General features: G+C 43.9%; 2 protein-coding genes across 2 annotated transcripts in view; one reads left to right on the top strand and one right to left on the bottom strand.

Annotated features, from left to right (window-relative positions):
- The window catches only part of actn3b (actinin alpha 3b), a 37,731-nt gene extending 28,574 nt beyond the window's left edge, over positions 1-9,157 (top strand). Inside the window, exons 12-21 of the mRNA XM_087836282.1 lie at positions 438-588; positions 1,681-1,789; positions 3,211-3,351; positions 3,667-3,849; positions 4,406-4,540; positions 4,796-4,975; positions 5,088-5,234; positions 5,453-5,518; positions 5,644-5,802; positions 7,701-9,157. Of these exons, the coding sequence (XP_087692408.1) occupies positions 438-588; positions 1,681-1,789; positions 3,211-3,351; positions 3,667-3,849; positions 4,406-4,540; positions 4,796-4,975; positions 5,088-5,234; positions 5,453-5,518; positions 5,644-5,802; positions 7,701-7,859 (1,430 nt within the window). The 3' untranslated portion in view covers positions 7,860-9,157. The remainder of the gene's footprint in view (positions 1-437; positions 589-1,680; positions 1,790-3,210; positions 3,352-3,666; positions 3,850-4,405; positions 4,541-4,795; positions 4,976-5,087; positions 5,235-5,452; positions 5,519-5,643; positions 5,803-7,700) is intronic.
- On the bottom strand, positions 6,538-24,389 carry prkd4 (protein kinase D4). Its single transcript, XM_006805486.3, has 19 exons — positions 22,326-24,389; positions 21,756-21,922; positions 18,373-18,511; positions 17,646-17,777; positions 17,381-17,535; positions 17,015-17,210; positions 14,620-14,703; positions 13,958-14,111; positions 13,563-13,686; positions 13,364-13,441; positions 12,765-12,975; positions 12,627-12,652; positions 12,474-12,546; positions 12,084-12,190; positions 10,644-10,805; positions 10,404-10,502; positions 10,057-10,324; positions 9,641-9,726; positions 6,538-9,448 (listed from the first exon to the last, which is right to left on the bottom strand). The coding sequence occupies exons 2-19, from the start codon at positions 21,909-21,911 to the stop codon at positions 9,284-9,286; spliced, it is 2,415 nt and encodes an 804-aa protein (XP_006805549.2). The 5' UTR covers positions 21,912-21,922; positions 22,326-24,389; the 3' UTR covers positions 6,538-9,283.
- Positions 24,390-24,401: the final 12 nt, after the last annotated feature.

The raw sequence follows: 24,401 nt of genomic DNA, 5'->3' as shown, positions 1-24,401 counted from the left end.
AGTGACAAATGCGGATCTTTCTTAGCGTAGTCATTTACACAGTGACTTGACGAGTGAAAGGTCGCCTTTTTGTGTAAAGAAACATTTATCAAATATTAAACATGCTCTTGTCCTCTCCTCATTGTTTTTATATTTGACGTATCAAACTATTCTTTTTTTGTAGCTTTTTTACCTCCATTAATCGCGAGTCTTCACACTTTACTGTGTAATAAGGCAAAGCACCAAAAGATAACCCTCAAAACCACATCAAAGCACCATAAATGGCCCAGTAAGATTATACAGAGCAATTAAAAAGGATCTAATGATTCATGGGGACACTGAAACGATACAGCGAGTCGGAGATATAAAAATCTGAGCGAGAGCTGTAAAACTTTAAAAGCTTGTGGGCCCGACTTTTACTTGTTACCGTCTTTAAAGTAACTGTGTGTGTGTTTCAGGTAAGGAGGATCTTCTGTCCCAGAAGGACTACGAGTCGGCCTCTCTGATGGAGATCAGAGCCCTGATGAGGAAGCACGAGGCCTTCGAGAGCGACCTCGCCGCTCACCAGGACAGGGTGGAGCAGATCGCCGCCATCGCCCAGGAGCTGAAGTGAGAGCGTGTGACGAGATGTGTCCTAATGCCGGACGTTAAGGTCATGGGGAGGAAGAGAGATGTTAAAAATCATGATGGGTGGGGGCGGGGGTGGAGAAAGCATTATCACAGTTATTCTGCATAATGGGAAGAAGAGCAGGGCAAGAAAGCGAGTAGCTGAAGTGACGGCATGTCGAGAGCAGACGAGAACGCGAACGCAGCCAGGAACAAAAGATGCAACAGATGAGTGGAAAATATTAATGAGAGATAAGAAAGATGAAAGGGTGCTTCACGAAAGAGCGGAAACCTCTGATCTCGCCATTTCCTTATCCTCCGCAGCTCCTCGGGGCTTTTTTTTCTCCGAGATAGCCTTGAGATGATTTCTTTGATCTTACAGTATATGAGCAGATCGGCACTGTAAAGCTGAAAAAATGTACAGTATAATTTATCAGCGAGGACTTCAAAAGCACAAAGCATGACCTCGGTATCAAGAAAGAAAAGTTCTTAGATGACCCTCAACTCAAAGGAGGGTGTAATATCAATGCATTTAATAAAAGGGCATTAAATATTCGGGTTGTTTGGAGAAATGAGATCACTTCACAGAAGAGTTTCCTCAACTTTACCTTACTTTAGATCAGGGGTGTCAAACATAAGGCCCGGGGAGCCAGAATCGGCCCAGTGAAGACCCTGATCCGACCCACTGGACGGCTTTGGAAAATGTGAAAGAGGACATACATTTTAGACTTTGAACTGTTGGCTATTCATATCACACCAAAGTAATTTAATTATAGATTTCTCTAATTTTACACTTCATTTTTTAATATTTAACTCCAGAGAGCTTAAACTTTATCATGTAGAACAACTGAGACACATTGTTTATATTCAGCTTGTTTTTCTTATGTTAAGAAATCTCATTGGTTAAACGTGCAGCTAAATTTCTTTACACTGACTGAAAGGAGAGTTTCACTCATCTGACAAACTTAATTATTCGTAACGATGATTTATTAGCGAGTTTAGCTGAGTTTCAGCTAATATTATTACCATTTTGTAAATATTTGTGTGATAACGGTCTATGTACTCGTCTGTTTTGTTGTTTGTCTCTCTCTCCAGTGAGCTGGACTACCACGATGCTGCTACAGTCAACACCCGCTGCCAGGGTATCTGTGACCAGTGGGACAATCTGGGCACTCTCACCCAGAAGAGGAGGGATTCACTGGAGGTAAAACTAAACAGCAATCAGCTGCTTATGTAAACAACTCACTGAACACATGTTACAGTTTTTTGTCTGGAAAGACAGCTGGGATCGTCTCCAGCCTTCCTGAGACCCTGAGCTGGATGAGTGGAAATGAGTGCATGAATGATGAGGGAGGCGATGGGGAGGATGCGGGATGCACAACAGGTGGTGCAAAACTGCTGATTGCAGTTATTGTACACAGCAGGGGCTAGCAGCTGATTGGCTGGGAGGGTGTGGTCAGGCTTAGATGATTGGATAATATGAGTGACACTAAAAAAAATTACATAAATGATTTTGAGAGTGTGGGAAACTAAAAATAAAACAACATGTTTTACACAGAGATAAAATGTTGATTAGTGTAATATGAATTTGAGTTTTGGTGATTAGAGGCCAACACTAGGAGCAGGCGGCAGTGGAGGAAAGTCATTTCAGCTTCAGTTGTAGTGCACAGGTCCAGAGATCTGAGTACACTTTTATATGGTTCGAATATTATAAATAGAAACTCAAGAATACGCTGCGAGCAAGCAAGAAAACTGAAACAAGAAAGCTGAACGAGTTTCTGGGGTGGCCGTCTGCCTCCCAGAGCAGGGGGTCAGGAGGAGAGTGTAGGGACAAAAAGGAGAGAGTTGAGAAGCAGCAGGTAAACCGTTGGCAGCTCTCTGAGGTCAGAAAGCAGCGGAAACATGGTGGGAAAGCGGACAAAGGAGCGTTTCCATGTGAACAGACTGAAAAGCAGAATATCAGTGATTACAGGAAGTTACAGAGTTACAGGAAGTAGGCAGAAAGATCTGGAAATTGTGAAGTTGTGAGGTTTTGTAAGCGCAGGTGTCAAGAGATTTATTCTAAAGACACTTCTTCAGCTAAGAATCTAAAGGTAGAAACACACAGATGCTGCAGCTTTTACTTGCAAGGGCATGATCACAGAACGCTCACACCAGAGTGGGGGCCCTGTGATGTGCGCTCTGTTCCTATGTAAGTGTGTGTGTGATTCTGAAGGACGTGGCCCCTCTTCTTGTTAGGGAGTCTTCCTGGCAGGAGTGAAATAATAACAGCTTGTTCAGCTATTATCGCTGTGAGAAAGAATTTATAAAACAAGTCTTGTAGTGGACAACAGTCTAAGTCACAAAAAGGTCATCATGCAGTATTCTATCATATGCAAACTTTTATCATTAAAAGCTTATACTGACTACTAAGTATAATTTTATATTGACAACAGGACACCAGACAAATACAGCTAATGTGATTCAAGACGTCTTGATTTTTATCGGCAAATTCGGCTTAATGTTTTCACGATGCTCAGCAAGGAGTGACAAAAACAACACAAAGAGTGCAAATGGCAGATTCCCTCCGTGTTTGTGTGCACACGTCTGCTTCAGCATCACGAGTGTGTTTGTCTGTGACGGCAGCGTGTGGAGAAGCTGTGGGAGACCATTGACCAGCTGTACCTGGAGTTCGCCAAGCGTGCGGCACCCTTCAACAACTGGATGGACGGAGCCATGGAGGACCTGCAGGACATGTTCATTGTCCACAGCATTGAAGAGATCCAGGTAACCCTCTGATTCAGTTTTATTTATATAGCACCAAATCACAACAACAGGCCCCTCACACTGTTTTATATTGTAAGATAGAAACCCTAGAATAATACAGAGAAAGCCCAACAATTAGACGACTCCCTGTGAGCAAGCACTTGGCAACAGTGGGAATGAAAAACTCCCTTTTAGCAGGAAGAAACCTCCAGCAGAACCAGGCTCTTTACTTTTTCTCAGACATTTAAATCTGTACCAAAGGAAGAAGTTGTACAAAAAAACACACACTCTGTCTTTCTTTTTGTCTTTATTTATATTTGTTTTCCTCCCACACAGAGTCTGATCACAGCTCACGACCAGTTCAAGGCAACTCTGCCCGAGGCCGACAAGGAGCGCATGGCCACCCTGGGCATCCACAACGAGATCCTGAAGATCGCCCAAACCTACGGCATCAAGCTGTCCGGAATCAACCCGTACACCAACCTCTCCCCCCAGGACATCAGCACTAAGTGGGACACTGTGAGTCAAGTCAAACAGACCCCACGAACACAGCGTTTGTAGAAGGAGCAAATTAATTATCATATCGCAGACACAATGAGGAGCGTGGCTGCTCTTTAATCTGCTTTCAGCAAGTTATCATTATGTAAGCAGCAAATGTCAACCTGGCTCTCTCTCTCTCCGTGTACACTCCATTTGGTCATCCAGCTAATATTAGCACAGTGCAAACATAGCGACAGGGCAGGAATAGTACAGTGCATGTGGGTTAGAGTGACACTCAGCACTGCTGGCTGTGAGGCTCTCAGGGGAAATCAAAATAACTCCACAGGACAGCCTGTCAGTGCAGCCGTAGTGCGACACACATCAGACCATCTGTGCTCAAGAAACTAATTTTTTTTCGTTGTCTGGACAACCTGGAGTGAAAAACTATGTATATAGACTTGGAAAAAGTGACAGCAACATTCAGTTAATTTAAAGATGCAGTGATGCAAGCGTAGAAATGGAAGAGGTGACATGTTTAAGTAAACTGTAATAATGTAAGTTATACACAGTCACCAGATATAAACTGTGTGTGCAGGTGAAGCACCTCGTGCCCCTCAGAGACCAAATGCTCCAGGAGGAGGTGGCCAGGCAGCAGGCCAATGAGAGACTGAGGCGCCAGTTCGCCGCTCAGGCCAACATCATCGGACCCTGGATTCAAACCAAGATGGAGGTACGAGATGGGGGTGCTTGGGTAACCAGTGCTGTGTGTAAATCTGCACGGTCGGATCAACGTGATCCGTGGAAACAGTAACGCTCAGCTGTTGCTACAAAATAATGCAGTAAAATATGTGAAAGTATGCTTCGTTCCCTTGAAAATGCTCCAACCTCTTGTCTTATGGCACTGAAAATACATCTGAGCTCAGCATATAAACACAATGCTGGAATGGTGAGTGTTGCATTTCCTCATTGATTCCTGTCTCTGCAGGAGATCAGCCACGTGTCTGTGGACATCGCCGGCTCCCTGGAGGAACAGATGAACAGCCTGAAGCAGTACGAGCAGAACATCATCAACTACAAATCCAACATCGACAAACTGGAGGGAGACCACCAGCTCATCCAGGAGTCCCTCATCTTCGACAACAAGCACACCAACTACACCATGGAGGTGTGCATGCAGACCGCAGCGCGATCTGCAGATGGGCTTAGCTCTCACTCCTCTCTACTCAAAGCGTACGCTACCTCCGTTTTAATTTCCTCCCATTCCCTCTCCACTGCAGCACATCCGCGTGGGCTGGGAGCAGCTGCTCACCACTATCGCCAGAACCATCAACGAGGTCGAGAACCAGATCCTGACCCGCGACGCCAAGGGCATCAGCCAGGAGCAGCTCAACGAGTTCAGGGCCTCCTTCAACCACTTCGACAGGGTGAGGCGACACCGTAGGTCGGGGAGAAGAGAGCGGTGCTTCGTATAGTTTTCAAACTTTTCCTTTGGCATTTCCTATTTAAGAGGCTGAAAAAGTTTAGATACGTCGCTTACGTTCATGCTCATTGATGTTTTAGCATCACTAATGAGTGAATTCATTAATTACTACGACTCTTCGGCACAGTAATGAAAGCGATACTTTGTGCTGTTCCTTTGCAGAAGAGAAACGGCATGATGGACCCAGACGACTTCCGTGCCTGTCTCATCTCCATGGGTTACGATCTGGTCAGTGGTCAGGCGCTCATAGGCTTGACTTGTACAACAACTTGATCGTAGTTAAAATGTAAACTATGAGGATTTACTGATTCATTTGCGCAGTAACGATTGCTGATTGTTGCTTTTGCTGACAGGGTGAGGTGGAGTTTGCACGTATCATGACCCTGGTGGACCCCAACAACACGGGCGTTGTGACCTTCCAGGCCTTCATCGACTTCATGACCCGTGAGACTGCCGAGACCGACACTGCAGAACAAGTCATGGCCTCCTTCAAGATTCTGGCTTCAGACAAGGTGAGCAGATGGATACAGCATCTTCTTACCTTATATCTGATATCATCTAACTGTTCATTGACTAGTCTTCTTATTTAGCCTGTACAGAGCTTCCAGTGTAGCCAGAGGACACATTGATATGGACAAAAGTACTGGGCCACATAAAAGGAGCGACACAGACAGGGAAACTCATGTAGCGAAGCTCCCGGCACACATTTTTAGTGCTGATGTTAATAAAACTTTTACAGATTATCCGCGTTTGCACTTGTGGCCGAGTTGCTGTGGTTCTTGGACTCTGCTGCTTTGCAATAACAACACTTACAGATAACTGTAAAATATCTTTGAGGGAAGAGAGTTCAGTGAGGTCCTTATAACAGCTGATTAGTTCACAAATGTTTATAAAGACAGACTGTGTGCTTGATTTTAAACACCTGAATTCACAGATTAAGTGACTGTGTGGCTCAACACTTTTGTCCATATTGTGTATTTGGGCTGAGACGTCTTGTCTCATCTACTACTCAGTGATTAGAAATGCAGATACATTTTAAAAGCTAAGGGAGACTATAGCTAGCAGTTTTAAGATTGCATTTCAGAAATCCATAATTTCCTTTCAAATTCCGATGGTTAGCCTGCATCCAAACATGTGACCGGTTGGGCAGCCATTGCCAAAGTCAAGAGTGCTACTGCACTCCTTCAAAAAACAAAAAATTCAATGGATCTGAAATCAATACAAGAGACCGTGAAGTTTATCCTTGAAATTTTTATTTAAAAAAAAAAAACAAACATAAAAAACACAGACTGTTGGCTATAAATCTCTAATGCTACACAGTCATATGCAGAGTTAAGTCCTAAGTATGACCCACCTACCACTGGGACACTCAGAGTAATGAGTAACATCACAGTCTAAACTCCTCCTGTTACCAGTTTGCATTCACCTTTTTATATAAATAAATACATTCATATAAATATGTAACTGTACATACTTTCATTCGTAGCCCACACTTTAGAAATCACTGAGTTTGGGGAACTCAGACCACAAACAGATAACATAAAGGTTCTGGTATCAAACACCTTGTCACCACTGATATAGTATCTATTTACAGTGAGAGTAACGTATTAGCTGTGATCCAGGAGCGCTGTGGTTTTGTTATAAGAAAGTCAAGTTGCTGGATAGGCTGTAAATGACCCAGGCTGGAGTCGGCTTTGTGAAGTGAAAATTTAAGCAATAAACAAGAAACCAGATTTCGAAAGCTGAAAGAAAAAACAATGAGCCAGCACATTTCTTATTAATGAATATGGTTTCTAACCCAACAGGCTATATAAATAGTATAACTTGGCTTAATTATAACAAGTTCAATAAATTAAACAAAAACAAAAAATCTGACAAATCAGGTTTTTGGTCATTGGTATGATTGTATCAGCACTGATGTGTTGATACTTTGTATGTAGGTTGATGAGACTTTTTGAAATGTTCACGTACATAGAAAACACCTCTGACAAGGGAAGGTGATGCTGTGGCACCTAAATGCTTATATCCCAAAATAACTCAATCCAAACTGAGGCAACTCACTCAGGTATGCAAGGAAGAAATTATACAGAAGCACTCTTTATCTCACTCCAAGCTTTTCCTTTGATTACATACGTAACCTGGATTCTCTGAGTGTCCCGATTGAAACAAAGAGCAAAATTTCCCCTTAAATCTGGGAGAAACATCGCGATTTATCTTGTACAAATTTATTTCAACAGTAAGTCCGTAATTTAAATTCAGGTTTTCATCTTTCCAAATTCGAACTGCAGGACTGATTGCCTGAACCTTGAGTCATCGTTCTCCGATCCTCACAGATGCACCACTACATTTGTAACAGGAGACATTAGCTCCTCGTGAATCACACCTCGCCCCCTCTCTCTCTCTCCCGCAGAATTACATCACGGTGGAGGAGCTGCGCAGGGAGCTGCCTCCCGAGCAGGCAGAGTACTGCATCACCCGCATGACCAGGTACGTCGGACCGGACTGTCCCGCCGGCGCCCTGGACTACATCTCCTTCTCCAGTGCCCTCTACGGAGAGAGCGACTTATAAGCGCAGCTGCTTCTCTTCACGTCCTCCTCCTCCTCCTCACCCCTTCTTCCCAGCTTCTCTTATTTCTCCTGTATGGAGAGAGCGATTTTAAACCCTTCCACTGTCCCTTTAAAACACGTTATTCTTTTTTTTTTTCTCCCACCACCTTCTCAAATCTTAACTTTACTCCCCTCCTCCCATCCCTCTTTTTAAAACACAGGAACACTGCTCAGAGAGGGGAAGAGCAGAAGACTTTGCTCAGACCTCACAAACTCTGTTCAGGCTGCTCAGCTCCTCTCTCGTTTAAAAGAAAAGAAGAAGAAAAAAACAGGTGTACCAGTTATTGCACTGAACTTATGTAAGCAGCATACATAATGACATACCTGCCTTCACAAGGCTTTAAAGAGGAGGAGGCAACGAGAGAGAACGAAAGTTAGATTATTTTTGAGCAAAGCCGTGTGCTCTTCCCCTCTCCTCCTTTTTTTTTTTTTTTTTTTTTTTTGTAGAAGGGTGATCAAAGAAGAAAACGAGTTGGCTTGGTTGGTTGTGTATTTGTGCAGATGCATGCTATGTTGAAGTTTAGAAAAAAAAAAAAACGGCCTTTTGAGTCACCGACTCGCCCTCACACGAACCCCCGCAGCAGCCCGTTCACGAGTTCAGTAAGCAGAGGAGCGAGGCCTGTCGGGTGCTACTGAAAACTCTCACCACAGCACTGTGAAACCTGAATGTTAGCAAAGATGCGATTTAACCTGGAGATCTTAAAGCCTTAAGAAACTCAGGAACACACGGAGGACGAATGGGAGCGCCGAGTATTAAAAGACACAGGTGGGGGGAACGGGAGGAGAGCGCCGTGGCTGGGCGGTGACTCGGGAACGGATACAGAAAGATGAGCTGTTATGGCCAGAGAGAGCGACCTCTCCCACAAACCTCTCTTATTAAACTCCTTTTTTTTAGCCTTTTTTTGGGCTAATTGTAAAATTACGAGGAGAAGGGGGGCAAAGACAGAGAGAGGTGTCAGACAGGGCATCAGGAAAGTTGTGGATGAAACAGGAAGAATCAAAACTGTACGTGGAACCATAGCAGGCGTACTCACAACACAGGGTTTAGGGTAGCATTTGAAGAGAAGAGGTCAGCCACGACGATCGCTGTGTTAGGCTCCTCCCTGTGCATGATCTCGATATCTTAACTCATCTGTGCTCCATTTTCCTCCTCCTCCCCCTCATCCCTAACTCATGCTGTCTCATCACTGATGCCACTCTTTCAGTCGTATGTTAAAAACCTCAACTTGAAAATAAAAAAGGAAAATTATATTATTAAAACCACACGTGTTTGTGTCTTTATTACTTTTCTCCCGTTTGATCCCCGGCCTCACTGCTGAATGTTTTTTTTGAAACGTAGCTGCACAGTCTGATAAAGTGTCCGACCCTTAACCTCTGTGCTCGAGGTCACATGTCCAATTCTTTGTTGGGGTCACAGCAGAGGCGGGAGGGGAAGTCCAGCCCCATCTCTGCAGCGTAGAAGCGCCATCGGTCCTCGTCGCCTCGATGCGTCAGGTACCTGCAGCCCATCCTGAGCTCGAACTCCCGGAGGTCGCACCACAGCTGGAAGTTCTGCAGTAGCGAGAGGAGAGCGTGCATGACTCATACACATCTATACAGCAGGACTATTAGAAACCTGATCAGGTGCATCTGAGCATCCTGGTCAACACCTATGAACGCAGTAACACTAGATCGATTTAATTCTGTTGTTTCACACTACAAAATTAAACGATTCTCAATGATAGCGTTTGTAAAGTGTCCGACCTGCAGCCAGCTGTGTCCCAGCGCTTTGCCCACGGTGAACCGCCGTCTCACCGACACCTGCAGCAGGTTATTGATGAGGCTCACAGCTGGGGAGGAAATAAGACGGAGAAGGATTTTCTAGAGGACGATTTGCTCACTGGAGCCACCCAGTGGAGAAACAGGAGAATAACTGGACTCTAGCATGACACTATAAACTGTATGTGTGGGCAGACATGGATCAAACTAAAGAAAATGTATTTAAATGTTAAAAAAGACGCAAAACTGTGGGCTGACATGGCAACTTTCCGACCTGGAGTTTGTAGTGTGTGAAACCTTTAACAGGGAAAGCATAATAAACTCTCATCATCACTATGTTGAGAAACTGTAAACCCAGCTCACAAAGAAGTTTTAAAACTAAAGAAAAACACCGTTCATACCCTCCAGTGAGATGGGGGCCCAGGTTTGGCGCGGGTACATGAAGGTGGCGTTGGTGATCTGCTGCCGGATGTCCTCATCTTCATTAAAGGGAAACGTGCCGCTCAGGCTGACGTACATGATGACGCCGACAGACCACATGTCCAGAGAGCGGTTGTAGCCGTTGCTGCTGATCACCTCGGGTGCCAGGTAGGCCGGAGTCCCCACGACGGAGCGCCGGAAAGACTTCTCCCCTATGATCCGGGCAAAGCCGAAGTCGCACAGCTTCACCTGCGGCACAGAGGCAGAGCTGATTAAATAAGATGCCGTGTGCTGTTGCTGTATCGGGAACTAAAGTGCAAAATCCCACCTGAGGTAAGGGGTCTGAAGTGGCCAGCAGTACGTTCTCAGGTTTCAGGTCACAGTGAGCGATGTGCTTCAAGTGCAGGTACCGCAGAGCCTCCAGAATCTGAAGCACATGTTTGAGAATTTCACATTTAATTTTGGGATAAACAGAAACATTAAAGGTCCCTGCATCTTTGTTAAAACAAGAAGAAAAAAAACATCATCTAGACACCCCTGGAGTGTTTCCCACATCGAGATCTCTTACCTGCATGACGAGGAAGCGAGTGATGCGTTCAGGGAGTCGACCTTTCTCACTGGACAGAATCATCTCCAGCATGTCTCCGTGCAGCTTCTCCATTACAACAAACACGTGCTCGACAGTTTCGAACATGCCCTCCAACAGAACCACGCCGGGGTGCGACAGATTCTGGAAAACACGCACGTCAGACGTCACATAAATCACCTGATCGTGACTATAACACTAAAAATCAACCGAAAATCTGCAACACTTCAATCAAATGTGTTGAGTTAATGAGGAAGAAGTGAGGAAAGAATCGGGAACAATGTGACAGTTATTTGTACTTGTGCTAATAACTCACTAATAACTGATAATTATTTACTAATCATGTCCACAACCATCTGTTAATCAATAAACATTCACCAGACACTTTATTAGGCAGGTTGGACCTCCTTTTTCCTGCACAGCAACATTTTGGTCCACACTGTCATGACAGCATCACACGGTTACTGCAGATTTAGCCTCAGGCCTGTTCTTAGCTGACAGGAGTGCACCTGGCGAGTGGCTCTTTGAGTTACTGTTTCTTTCCTTTCAGCTCAAAGCAGTCTGCCCACTCTCCTCTGACATCAGGAGCCTGTTTTCACCAGAAGACTCTGGATATTTGTCTCATTTTCAGGCCATTCCCTGTAAACTAGTGATGGTTGTGTGGGAAAATCCCAGCAGATCAGCAGTTTCAGAAACACTAGATAAGGACACACTAATGAAGTAAGAAGGGACTCCTGTGTACATACTGAGAACACCAACACAAAATTAACTAATGTTGAATACGGTTTAGTTAATTACGGAAGAGGATTAGGGCCACTGGGGGAAAAAAAGTGGGCATGTTTTTTTTTTTCTTCTTTTCCTGAATTCTGAGAAAAAAAGTCAGAATTCTGACTTTTTTTCTCAGATTTTTTTTTCCAGTGGCCCTAATCCTCTTCCGTAGTTAATACATCAGGATTTAAACAAGATTAAGTAACTGTCACTAATATATCCAAGCTAGTTCTTCTACAGTGATGTAATGAATCAGGAGTTATTAACAAAGCAATGATGAATGGCTCTTTAACCCCTTAATGCCTAATATATCATTTTTGATGCATGAGGTTTTGAGGCATTTACATCATCAGTGTGATCTTATTTTCCCCTCAAAAACCAAAATAAAGAGCACAACACATTTGTAAGCAATACATTTTGAAAAAATAAAAGAAAATGCCAAATGTGGCCTATATGATACCAATTAAAACTCATATATGCAAATTAATATTTAATTAATTCTCAAAATGTGAATTTTCTGACAATTATGTCACAGGATCATCGTTTTAAAGGTTAACCATCAGGTTGTTCCTGGTTTGTTCCTCACGTGTTTTCAGTAACCTGTTACATTTTTTGTGTCATTTCTTGCAAAGTGTTTAAAAACCGCATTAAAACCTGCAAGATGGCCACTTCGTTTCTCAGCTGCGTCTCCTGTTTGGTGGGGAAACGCGTCTTGTCGATGACCTTGATGGCAACTGTTCGACCCGACTTCCTGTGAGTTCCTGAAGAAGAAAAAGAAAAGAGACGTGATAATGATGCAAAGGAGCATTTGTAGCTTAGCAAAAACAGAAAGACATTTGATGAAAAAGTTTGTTTTGAGCAACATTTCAGCCTCTGAAGTCTCTGATTTCTTTGGTGTCTTTTTAGACTTTTGAAACTGTTTCTTCTGTACTATGTATTTTCAGATCACTGCATAAAGACAGTCACAGTCATAGAAAACAGGATTTTCTTGTACTCCACGTGTTCAGTTCTCTGGACATAACAACATGATGAGAATCAGCTGACCTCCGTACACCACGCCAAACTGTCCCGACCCCAGCACCTCGTCTGTACAGATCTGATACACCGAGCTGATGTCCTGAAACACACACAAACACACTTCAACACTCTGTAACACTCTCCTCTAACGTGTGCACGATAAACTCGCTCAAATCTTACCGCACTGCGTCTGTATCGGTATTGATCTGTAATCAGAGACAGGAAGTCTTGTTAACTGAATGTTGCGGGTCCATATCCATCACCGTTACCATATTCAGAGTAAGATGTGATATTAATATCTGATGTTTTCTGACTCACCCTGGATCTCATCTTTGTGTCCTCTGCTGCTCTCCACCGGCATCATAGCCTGCCGGATGGCGCTCTCCCACGCTGCCCCCTCCTCGCCGGCTATCACGCAGTACACCAGCGACACCGTCACCAGCTCGAACGAGTGAGCGCTGCCGTCTGATGATGGCACGGAGAGCTGGGTGGGGCCTCGGACCCCGAGCACCTCGGACAGAGAGATCTCCTGCAGAGGAGGTTTAAAGCTATTATCCACGACCTGCTCCTACATAATGTTTGTATAATCAAAGTAACATCTGTCATGCTATCACTATCTGATTTTCACTGCACTACAAACTTCTTAAAGTACGTTTAAAACGAAGGAGATAAAATGAACATACACAAAATACAATACTGTTCTCTTTAAAGTAAACACTGCTCAGAGCGCAAGCTGCCTCGGTGGATGTTTGCACTGTTTACACAGTGACACAGTGGGAGGAACAAAACTGGCACACTGCAGGAACATTTCTGCATACATGTTAATGACAGAGGCCTTTGATACGAGTGGGAGTGAGCGTGCAGCACACAGGATGCTGCTTCGTCTGTTTCCGTCTTATATCATGCAACTATCATACCTTGTAGAACTTTGTGGTGTTTTCATTCTGGTACAGAGTCATGCTCTTCCAGTCCAAGATCCAGTAATGGCGTTTCCTCTGAGTAAAGACACGACCGAGTTAAAAGCCGATGAAAATGTGATTCTGCTTCACAAATATCATAACCTGAGCAAAACAGTTTGCTTTTTTGAACGTTTCCAGATTTGAAAGTGTTCCTCACCAATGTGTCTGTGTTGGTGTGGTGGACCAGCCACCCCTCTCTCAGGACTCCTCCACCTCTCCTCTTAGTGTGATGCACCGACTGGACGAGCCTCATCAGGGGGATGTTGCTGCTGAAACACGGACTGGTGGGCGGAAAAAGAGAGGGAGGACAAAATAAAGGTCCGTTTGGAGATGGTGAATTAAACAGAAGTCGCCTCTAGGTGGCAGCGTGTGCCACAAACAAAGCCGAGAAACTCCAGATATAAACGACAGGGACGATAAACGTCTGTTTTATAATATGTGAATTTGGGCGACGTGTGATTCAGACGCCTGACATCGTTCGGACACTGTCTGCACCAGCAGACAGCTTTTAGCTGGGATTAGATCATCAGAAAAACTTAGTGCCCCTCTGACCTCATCGGCTCTCGCAGCTGCTCGACTTCCCCGGTCTCTGCCTGTGAGTCATCATCGGTGAACATGTCATCGTCGCAGATCTCTGTGGCGCTGGTGATCACTGACTCATTGTCCTCCAAGTCTGGTTGGCAGCTGTGATCAGCTGCTGGGCTCTCTGGAAATGTGACATCAGCAACTAATGAACAGCTACATATAATTCTATTTATATTATTTACACGATTAGGGCCATAAAATACCAACAAATAATGAGGTAAAAATAGCAAACAAATAAGTTCAAGATTAACCGAACAAAAGAAAATGTCTGATTTTTCTCAATAAATGACTCAAAATGCATCAGTTACCTGTCTTTGTTTGTTCTTTTTTACATATTCTCTGGTGAAATCATTTCATCTCATTCCTCATCAGGCTCTGATCGAGTTTTCCTGACTCATCATGCAGCTAATCATCACCGCTACTCGGAGGAATGTGACGTTTCTGAGATGCTAATTTAGAGTGAGGCCTGAATCTATCAAATGTTCTTGGGAAACAGGGTGAATCAGCTTCGACTCATGCTGACAGCATCAGAGTCAGGCCCCTTTTCAAAGAGCCATGGTCTAACACAGCCACAAGCCCAGAATATGAAATGAAAACCAGACCTCAGACCTCCAGGGACCATCACTCACCTTCCCCGTTCATGCCGTTCCTCTCTCCGGGACAGTCTCTGGGGACTAAAGGCTCACAGCGCCGATGGCAGTTAAACCTGCAGTCTGGAAAAATCGTGGAGGAGACGTGGGAGGTTTAAAAAGGCTGACAGAAAAAGGAAGAGTGCTGGAGTCTGGAAAGATACAAACTCATGAGTCAGAATATTGCGGTCAGTTTTTTTCGTGATGAAAATGAATGTCGTCTGAGATTCGAGACGTCTGAGACACATCCAGGCATTTAGGTAAAATTAGATTCAACCTGCTTACGTAAGTACGTGGGATACACAAGCTCCTTGACACAACAAGTGTTTGCTGTGTGCTCGTGAGCCTCCAAGTCAAGCATTACTAATCAAAGTCAATGCTTTGCAGGAACAGAGCACCAAAAATGGCCACAAGATCTGAACGCATAACATTATCAGGTTTGTAAAGAAGGAGGCCTGTCACCCACTCTTTCACAGGAGTGGGTGACAATAAGATTCAAAGGTACACATCCTCCTGACCTGTTGTGCTATCTATACCTTTAGACCACATGTGTCGAGATCAAGGCCAGCGGGTCAAATTGGGACCTCTGCTAAGATGTAGAGGTAAACTGAAAATTAACAAAAGAACAAATAACCCACAGCACAGGATGTTCTTTTGAGCCAGACTTTGAGGTGACGCAGCTGTAAAGTTTTGCACTCATGTGCAGCCAGTTTGACAGCAGAAGCCTGGTAGGATGGTACAGGCAAACTGCAAGATCAAAGATATTCTCCTCTTAAATTAAGTATCCTACAAAACTACAGAGTTGTCACGTTCAGTACAGTTATATAGCACCAAATTACAACAACTCAAGATGCTCTGTATTGTAAGGTAAAGACCCACAATAACAGGAAGAAAGCCCCAACGATCAGACAACCTCCTCAAGGTAAGTACTTGGTGACAGTGGGAAGGAAAAACTCCTGTTTAACAGGAAGGAACCTCCAGCAGAACCAGGCTCGGGGAGGGGCGTCCATGTGCCGCAACTAAATGAGCGTGAGGGAAGGAAGACAGACAAAGACGCTGAGGAAGAGAGCCGGAGATTAATAATAACTTATGATTAAATACAGAGAGGTGTGTAAACACACAGTGAGTGAAGAAGAAACACTCAGTGCATCATGGGAATCCCCCAGCAGCTAACACCTGCTGCAGCATAACTAAGGGAAGATTCAGGGTCACCTGATCCAGCCCTAACTATATGCTTTATCAAAAAGTTTTAAGCCTGGAAGTAATAAATGTATGAACTAGTTTTTCAGTCTCACTCTGAGACAGGATGTTTCTAATTTAAGCGATATTACACAAGCCTGTGTTTCAGACCTGTCAAACAGCTATAATAATAGAAACAGGTATTACATTTATATACAAGAGTGAGTTTTGCTTTTGTTAAACGCCTGCTGTTAAACAGGTTGTGGTGAGACAGCTGTGTGGCAGCTCACTTGTACAAGTGTAAATTATGCAGGACTAAACTTTGTAGAGACTAATAAACTTTCTGTGCACTTGTAGAGAACTTCCTGTGAGCCAAATTGTGCGGGAAATACATTTTACAGGAAATCTGATGTGATTCTCATTTCCCATTGACTAAATGGACTAAGTTCACCAACCCTGACGTAGATTGGGTTTGCTATGGGTTTTTTCAGCGACGTCAACCTTTTCTTAACACTTGTGCTGTCTTGTGCTAATTTCCTTCTACCAAACGAAACGTGCAGCTGGCTAAAATAAGAGCTCAGCTGAGGTGTAAACCATTATTTACATCCTGTCATGGCGTCACAGCAAGAGAGTCTCACTGCAGTAGATGCACGCGATCTACTTTCTGATACAGCTGGCCGGTGACAGTACAATTAGAAAAAGACTGAAGGAGTATGGCTTGTTTGGAGACAAAGCCTCTTCTCTCTAATTAGAACACTGGAGCACAGATGATGTTTGGAAAGTTCCATCTGAACAAATCACCAGACCTCTGGAACAATGTCCTTTGCACTGACGAGATGCACAAAACCACGTTCAGAGGAAACCAAACACGTCGCAGTCACTGAGTTGACCATTATTAGTATACCGAAGTATTCTAGAGGCAAATATGATGCCGTCTGTCTGACAGATAAAGCTTAGACAAAGTTGAATCATGTAACAGGACAATGATCACAAGCACAGCAGCAAATCTACAGATCTGTGCATAAACGAATCGCTGCAAACCTCAGTGAACTGAAACAACGCTGCAAAAAAAGTCAGATGCAATTTCTCCCATAAAAATGTGAGAAACTCATAAAGTCACACAGGACATGAATAATTCAAGTTATTGCTGCTAAAGGAGGTTGAACAAGTTACTGAAACATGGGATGTGCTTAGTTTTTCATGGACTCCTTCTCACCTGAGCACTGCAGCCCCTGCCTGAAGAGGCCTTTGAGCAGCCGGTGGCAGTACTGGCAGACGGTGGGTTTGGTGTAGCTGTGGATGTGGAAGGTGTGAGGGACCTGAGCCCTGCTCCAGTCGCTGTACCCGACTCCCAGCCACACCGGAGCCTCGGCCCAGGATGGAGGCCTGGACGCGGGCTTGGACTTGCTGATCTGGAGAAAGATGCAAAGTGAAAGATATCAACTTAGAGTAACTGAAAAAAATCTATTGTGTGAATATGTGATTCGATTAGACCAGTAAAGGTTACAGGTGTGTTGGAGAAACAAACAAATCCAGGGTTGCAAACACACTTATCTGCATTACAATTACAGCAGTTCCTCACCTCTTCTAGACTCCCGCCTGCCTGATTGGACAGCGAGTGTGTGCGAGGTCGCCGGGGTGGAAACAGGGAAAAGCTGGTGCTAACCTGACGCCGTGCTCGGTTACAGTTACTGGGCAACTGCAAAGCACAACGTTTATGAAAGTCTAATCCACAACCTGTAAAGAGATAAAAGTAAAAAAAACAAACAAAAAAAACCTTTAACAACACTCAAGTATCAGTGAAGAGACGGATACCACCACATGATGAAGTGTGAAAGCGCTATTACCGTCACATTTTAAACCCTGCCGAACGAGGCCCCACAGCATCTCTCCACAGTGGTGACAGAAAGTGGGGGTCCGGTACGACTGCACCACCAAGGAGTGTGGACGCATCGTCACCTGCGTCACGGAGGCTGATCCTGAATCACAGAGAGGACTCGTTACACCAACAGACATCCACGCTCCATGCATTTACTGCTAAGACTCCGCTATAGTAGCTTTGCATGATTCACAGCTCAAAATAATCCTCATTTGTCTTATACTGGTCCTTGGTGCAGGCGCTCGACTCGTCTGAAACAAACAGTTTTAACTTCGTCCGCCCGCCCACTGCCCCCCGTGAAAATAGGTTTCGAACAGTAGGAGAGTTGGGCTCATTTAAAACTGACCATTTAAAACCACCTACTGGTGGTGGTCAGAGGGCCCGGTGGCGCCAGTGTTTGGCAGCCTCGCCTCTGTCAGTGCGCCCCAGGGTGGCTGTGGCTACAATGTAGCTGCCATCACCAGTGTGTGAATGTGTGGATGACTGAATGTGTAAAGCGCTTTGGGGTCCTTAGGGACTGAGTAAAGCGCTATACAAATACATTTACCATTCAAGAGCTTCTCTCCAAACCCCTGGACAGAAACAGCATTTTACATGCATGAATAAAATATATGTCACCCAAACAAATGAGGTACACGTAGTACCACCAAATCTCACCAAGTGTCCACCTGCCTCTGTAAACCTCAAACACTAACCTGAAACGATGACCTCAATGAGGTCGCCATCCTGCAGCTCGTCGGAGTCGGTCAGCCGCTGCAGCAACTGCTCGGAGGCAGGTTGATGTCTGAACAGCAGAATCTTCTCCCCGACACCCACCACACTGCAGTCTGGAGCCTAAACACACGAACAAACAAAAACCGCAGTCTCAGGTTGAGTCACTATTGAAGCAACAAAATCAATTTAAACCCCCAGAAGGGCTCTGGTAATGTGACGATTTGCCTTCTGAGTAAATGAAACAAGTTATTAAGAAATATGGGGGAAAAAGAGTCAATTTTTCCACAAATGGAGTAATTTAAACATTTGAAATCAGAACAAGTGTGGTTTGGGAAACTGGACACAGCAAAGAAAGCCACCTGCAGCCTGTCAGTCGTGATTTTCCATTTTCACGTCTGCACGGCGGTAAAGAACAAAACCACATTAAGATGAGCATGCAGACTGAAGACAGCTCTGAAGGGAAACCTGAGTGATGCACCACAGGTAGAGAGTGACTCCACCATGTTCAGCGTTATAGAAATAAATAATCTGTGTGCATCTGTCGCCAAAGTACGACTGAGGAAGAGAGATAGGAAGGCAGCAAAGTAGCTCAAGCTTTGTTTTTCTATCTGAATCATCATTTAGGGATGATAAGAACAGCAGATTCAGAAGATGTGACACTGCAGGTCAATTCATTATTTAAACATGTTCAACTGCTCTATCTAATCAGCCAATCACGCTGCAGCTCAGTGAAGTTCAGCACGTGGCGGTCAAGACGACCGGGTGAAGTTAAAATTGAGCCACAGAATGAGGAAAAAACGTGATTTAAGTAACTTTAACGTGGCATGGCTGTTGGTTTCAGACAGGTTAGTCTGAGTATTTCAGAAACTGCTGATCAGCTGGGATTTTTCCACACAACCATGTCTAACCAGTTCTCTGGGTGAACTGTTGAACTCAGAGGTCAGAGGAGAATGGCAAACTGTTTCATATTGACAAGAAGGCAATAATAACTCAAATAAACACTCGTTACAACCAACGTATGCAGAAGAGCGTCTCGGAAAGCACTACACATCAAACCTTGAATCAGATGGGCTACAGCAGAAGAACACCGCACAGGAAGCCACTCCTAGCTAAGAACAGGAAACCGACGTGACAGTTCGCACAGGCCTCACTAAAACTGGACAACAGAAGATCAGAAAAATGTTGTCTGGTCTGACGAGTCTCGATTGGAACATTTTGATGGTAGGGTCTGAATTCCTCGATGGTTCTGGCTGCTGCTGGTGGCGTGATGGTGTTGGGGATAGAACAGCTGAGCATCAAACTCCACAGCCTGCTTGAGCGTTGGTTACGAACATGTCCATTCCTAACAGCAGTACTCATTCAGGTGATGCAAAGCATTGCGTTATTAAGGCAAACATCATCCATTTCCCTTATAGCAGCTCTAGTATTAAATCTGTCATGAAATCACTCAGTTCTCTCCAGGTGCAGCAAACAGCTGAGGAGCAGTTTGAGTCAGTCAGCATCACCAAACCAGCCAAATCCAAGTTAGGATTAAAAGCTGGATATTTTTTAAACCATGGACAGAAGAGAGTACTGCACACACACACACACACACAATATTATATCAAAGTGCATAAGTGGAATTGTGCTTTATGTGACCCTAAAGGTAAAACAAATACCTGCTAGGTTTCCGTGTTGGAGATGCGGGTGTTCACCCATCATTGATACACTGACTATAATGAATGCAAAACGTGCACAAGTGACACACACACACACGATGAGCTGACCTACTGCCTGGAAACTCAAGACAAAAACTGTAAAGGTGGGCTGCGTGCGTGTTTGTGCATGTCTCAGTCAGAGGGGAGAAGCTGTGGTTGGAAAGTTTTCTGCGCTCGTGTCGACCGCAGTCCCTGTAACCGAGGAAGTGCAAAGACCAGCCCAGTGACAGTGAGATGAAGCCCCTGCAACACCTGCAATTCACAACTTTCCTTATTTAACCTCAACTACAGTTTTACCCCACCGTCTGTGCGCTGGCACTTGGGTATAGATTTTACTGTATAAACAAGTATAGAGTGCCCTTTAATTCTAAATACATCTCTGGTGGGTGGAGGAAATCTGTTAAATAGTGAGTTTATATCTTCTCTTTTTTAAAACTTGTCCTTTAGTTTTCCTGAACAAATTGTATTCACAAACACCCTCAAAAATCTGAAGGTGGTTGGGTGACACCCACTTCACAATACAAAATGTTGGTGAAATTACACCACCATACAGCATGCTGCATACACAACAGCACAAAACCACCAAACTCTGCAGACAAAAACCACACTCCATGCACAAACCTACATTACCTTCCTTCATAAATAAGTTGACCTTTCATAGTCCACTTCCTGACAGTTCTGAGAGGCATGAGAGATTTGAAACATCATCATAATATTTTCCAAGTGGGACTGTGTTATGGGTCAGGGCGCGTTGTGACAGCTCAGCACTTCATTCTAATTAATATCTTTTTTCATCACCTTCTCGCTTCTGACTCTTTGCACGCAGTTTGTTCCTACAGCTGTGGCATCTGAGTAAACCACATGTCAGTCAGTTTTGACCAGTATCGAATGGCACTTAAAAAAACAAAAACTCCAAAACAAAAGAAAAAAAAGAAAAGAAAACAGAACACACGTAGACGTAATCTGCACGGCTACCAGCTAAAAATGAGGCCGACTCAGAAAAAGCTGCTCTCATTAAAGTGCTTTAAACCCCAACTGCAGCTGAAGACGATTATAACACTTCTCTAGGATCGGTCCAACTACCAAAAAATGCCGCAACAGAATACCCACAATGCATTTCAAAAGGATCTTTCACGAGCATCTCTCGTGCCTCCTAAATAATGACGCCTTTCAGATTCGCACATCTGCAGGTTGTTATGCACACTTTCGCTTTTTGTTTTTGTACAACTCTATGAAGTTATTATTGTCCAGCTCCATATATTTATTATTGTTGGACTCTGTGTTACAGTAGCTTTGCATATAATGGCCCTCACTTCATCCTTAGCTCCTCTCCCAACTTTCTGTTTAAGCAAACTGTCTTCTCATTGGCTGCCCCTCATAAACACATTTGAATTTCTGGGAGGTGGCACATGTTTGCTCGCTGTTACAGTTGTGTGGTTGAGAAGACCCCTCTCTTTGATATCGGCTCATCTGACAACACACTACTGTGAGTGTGTGTGTCTGTAAGAATAAAACATAGATAAACATCTATTTTAAAACTGGTGCATGGCCTCTTTAACGCTCATGACCGATGATGAACTCTTCGTCATCTGATGTATAATACCGCCACGCCTCCTTGTGTCTTAGTGCTTTTCGAGCCGGGAAACGACGCCACCCCGTGCAGTTACCTTGCGCTCTATGACCTCAGCAGCCAACCTCCGGGCATGACGGTAGCTCAGGTTGCCCGCAGGGACTCGAACCACCTCCCTGAACAGACCCAGCTGGAACTGGACCAGAACCGGTGCTGTGAGACTACTGGGACTCGAGGGAGTCAGTGTAGACATGGAGAGAGAGCCTGCAGGAGGAAAAGTGGATCAAGTTAATGTGGGGTTGAAGGTGTGTTAAAAAAAAACCTGAGAGAAAGCTGAAGAGGTTCATCGTGAAACTCCAAAACAAAGCACTACGCAGGCCCCTGTAAATCTACTCCATCTTAACCTTATAGCTCTTGTTTGAAATAGTTCCTGTTTAACGTTCAGGTGTCTAAAACTGAACACCCCAATTTCTCAATAAGAGATCTTTATCTCACCATCGCCCGAAATAGACGGATATTTCAAGCAGCGAATGCTCTCTTCGACTAAAAAGACTTCTGTTGTAAAAGCTTTGATATAATAGGACATAACTTACTACAAAATACTTTGATCAGGATAAACAAAGAGTTATTTTTTAATCAGATCAAGAACAAACTAAAAAGCACCAACCTTACGGTCTAATCTTGGTCTGGTCTTTGTCTTCGACGATCGAAGGACAGCGTCTCAACAGCGCAACAGCTGATCAATCTATCATGGTGCTGCCGAGGCTCATCGTGAGCTGCTGGTTGGTCTGGTTTCCTTTTTGTGGGGCTCGGCTGTCTGAGAGACAGGAAGTAACAAGAGAAGCACTCACCTCTGTGAAGGCTGCAAAAAGCACAGCGTACGGTTAACACCCCACACCCTGGCTGTCAAAACTTAAACACACACGTACTTTGAAATGGTTAAAACAATTCAGCGCGCACATTCGCCTTTGTAGAAGTTTGGAAAACACACAGGAGGCAGATTTGGTTTGAAAAGTGGAATTTGCATTTATTGAACCTTTGATTAAAATACACATTAGGTTGGCCCCGTCATAATAAGATGCATGAAATCATCAGCAACAAAATAAAAACAAAGAAAAAAAACAAAAAAAGAGAGAAGGCCTGCGTACGTACATCGTACATCACCATCAGTGGCTCTGAGTACATGCACTGATCTCCATACACATTTGGACAGACAGCACACAGAAATCAAGATTTCTCTTTTAAGCTTTGGATCAAATTGTTGTTGCTGCAGTGAACACAAATTAATATTTACAGCCGTAGCAGTTTTGTTCTCCCACATGAGAAAATAGTGCATTAGCGGTGACATGTTTAAGGAGTCTGCATCTCCTGAAATCCCAGTTATTACACTGCACCGACCCAGGGTGTAGAAGTGAATGATTAATACCTTACAGTACTGGTAAGTATTGATATGATGGTGTGTACTGGAAAGAAGCACTGATCTTTACTGGATCTTCAGCTACAAACTAGTGTTTCACCATTTGATTTTTAAATATATATGTATATACACATACACACACACATACAGTTAGACAGTGTTGAGATTGTGTGTATGGTTATAGGAATCTTCCATCATTCTTATGAGTGAATAAGTGACAAACAGTAAACACGTATATAAAGGTCATACATGTATAACTCTGTACATTATTTGCTGTGAACAACACTTAAAGCACTTTATGTTTTTCCAGCGTCTTTCCAAAGCTCTTCCACTCACTACTTTTTAACTCCGTCCTGCACTTTCGGTACTCCTCCGTTCATTAAACCTGCACCATCACGCACGTTCTGAGGCAGACAGGATAAACTTAGCGCCACTCAGAGATCGAAGGCTAATTAAAAATTAAAAAGAAAAAAAAGCGTGCCTTCGGTTTCCGTAGCTGCGTGGCGATGGTGTGCATGCACCAACGCTGACAAAACAGCCTCACACGAACCCGTCTTCAGCATTTTACAACTCACATTCACCTTTTTGTTTACTTTCTCGTCATGAAGGTAAAGTCAAGGAAAAACTTGAGGGTGTAACATCACTTGCTGACCCTAATTTTGCTTTAACACGATAAGAAGTACATTCGGCGGATAGTTCTCCTGATAGTAGCGTCCTGGCTTGCAAACAACAACAATCCATCAAACCCCGTACAATCAACTTTAAAAATCAACATTCAAATAACCAGCTGTTTGTACCGTCGACATAAAAGCTCAGAGCCAAAACAAAAAAAAAATCGCTTCAGAACAACAACAAAAAAATCAGCGAGGACGGACCACCATCAGCCAGCTCCCTGCGAGGGTTTGATTACGACTGATGACTGATCCACCCAGGAGAGGCTTGTACAAAAAAAAAAAAAAAGAAAGAAAGAAATGTAACAATAAGGACTGATTTGTACAAAATGATGCACATTCAACAACAGTAAATACAGAAAAAAACTACAACAAACTCACAAGAGGAATGACAGTAAACACATCAGCTGATGAGCTGCATCAGCTCTGATCAAATAATTAAGAGGGTTACCCACAGCTTTAAAAGACACTTTCACTTCAATATCCTGCTGTAATGATTGTAAACACATTATTTTTAAACATCGAATTTTCTTTATTATTTAGTCGCATGGAGCTCAGGTAAAAGGTACCAAAACAAACTTTGATTAAACTCCCTGTTGAGGCTTCAGGGACATCGAGGAGTCAATTACTGCCGTTTTAGAGTCAACTCTGGACT

The sequence above is a fragment of the Neolamprologus brichardi genome, chromosome 3, assembly GCF_056152115.1.
Source record: "Neolamprologus brichardi isolate AB-2024 chromosome 3, ASM5615211v1, whole genome shotgun sequence".
Classification (NCBI taxonomy): domain Eukaryota; kingdom Metazoa; phylum Chordata; class Actinopteri; order Cichliformes; family Cichlidae; genus Neolamprologus; species Neolamprologus brichardi.
The sequence above is the reverse complement of the archived record's forward strand: the minus strand, read 5'-3'. Positions and strand labels throughout refer to the sequence as shown.

Excerpts from the sequence above, each read along its gene's own strand:
- prkd4 (XM_006805486.3), bottom strand. The coding sequence starts at position 21,911 with ATGTCTACACTGACTCCCTCGAGTCCCAGTAGTCTCACAGCACCGGTT. Across the intron at positions 14,112-14,619 it reads GAACGGCATGAACGGGGAAG|AGAGCCCAGCAGCTGATCAC; the intron begins GTGAGTGATGGT and ends TCACATTTCCAG. Across the intron at positions 13,687-13,957 it reads CAGCTGCGAGAGCCGATGAG|TCCGTGTTTCAGCAGCAACA; the intron begins GTCAGAGGGGCA and ends TCCGCCCACCAG.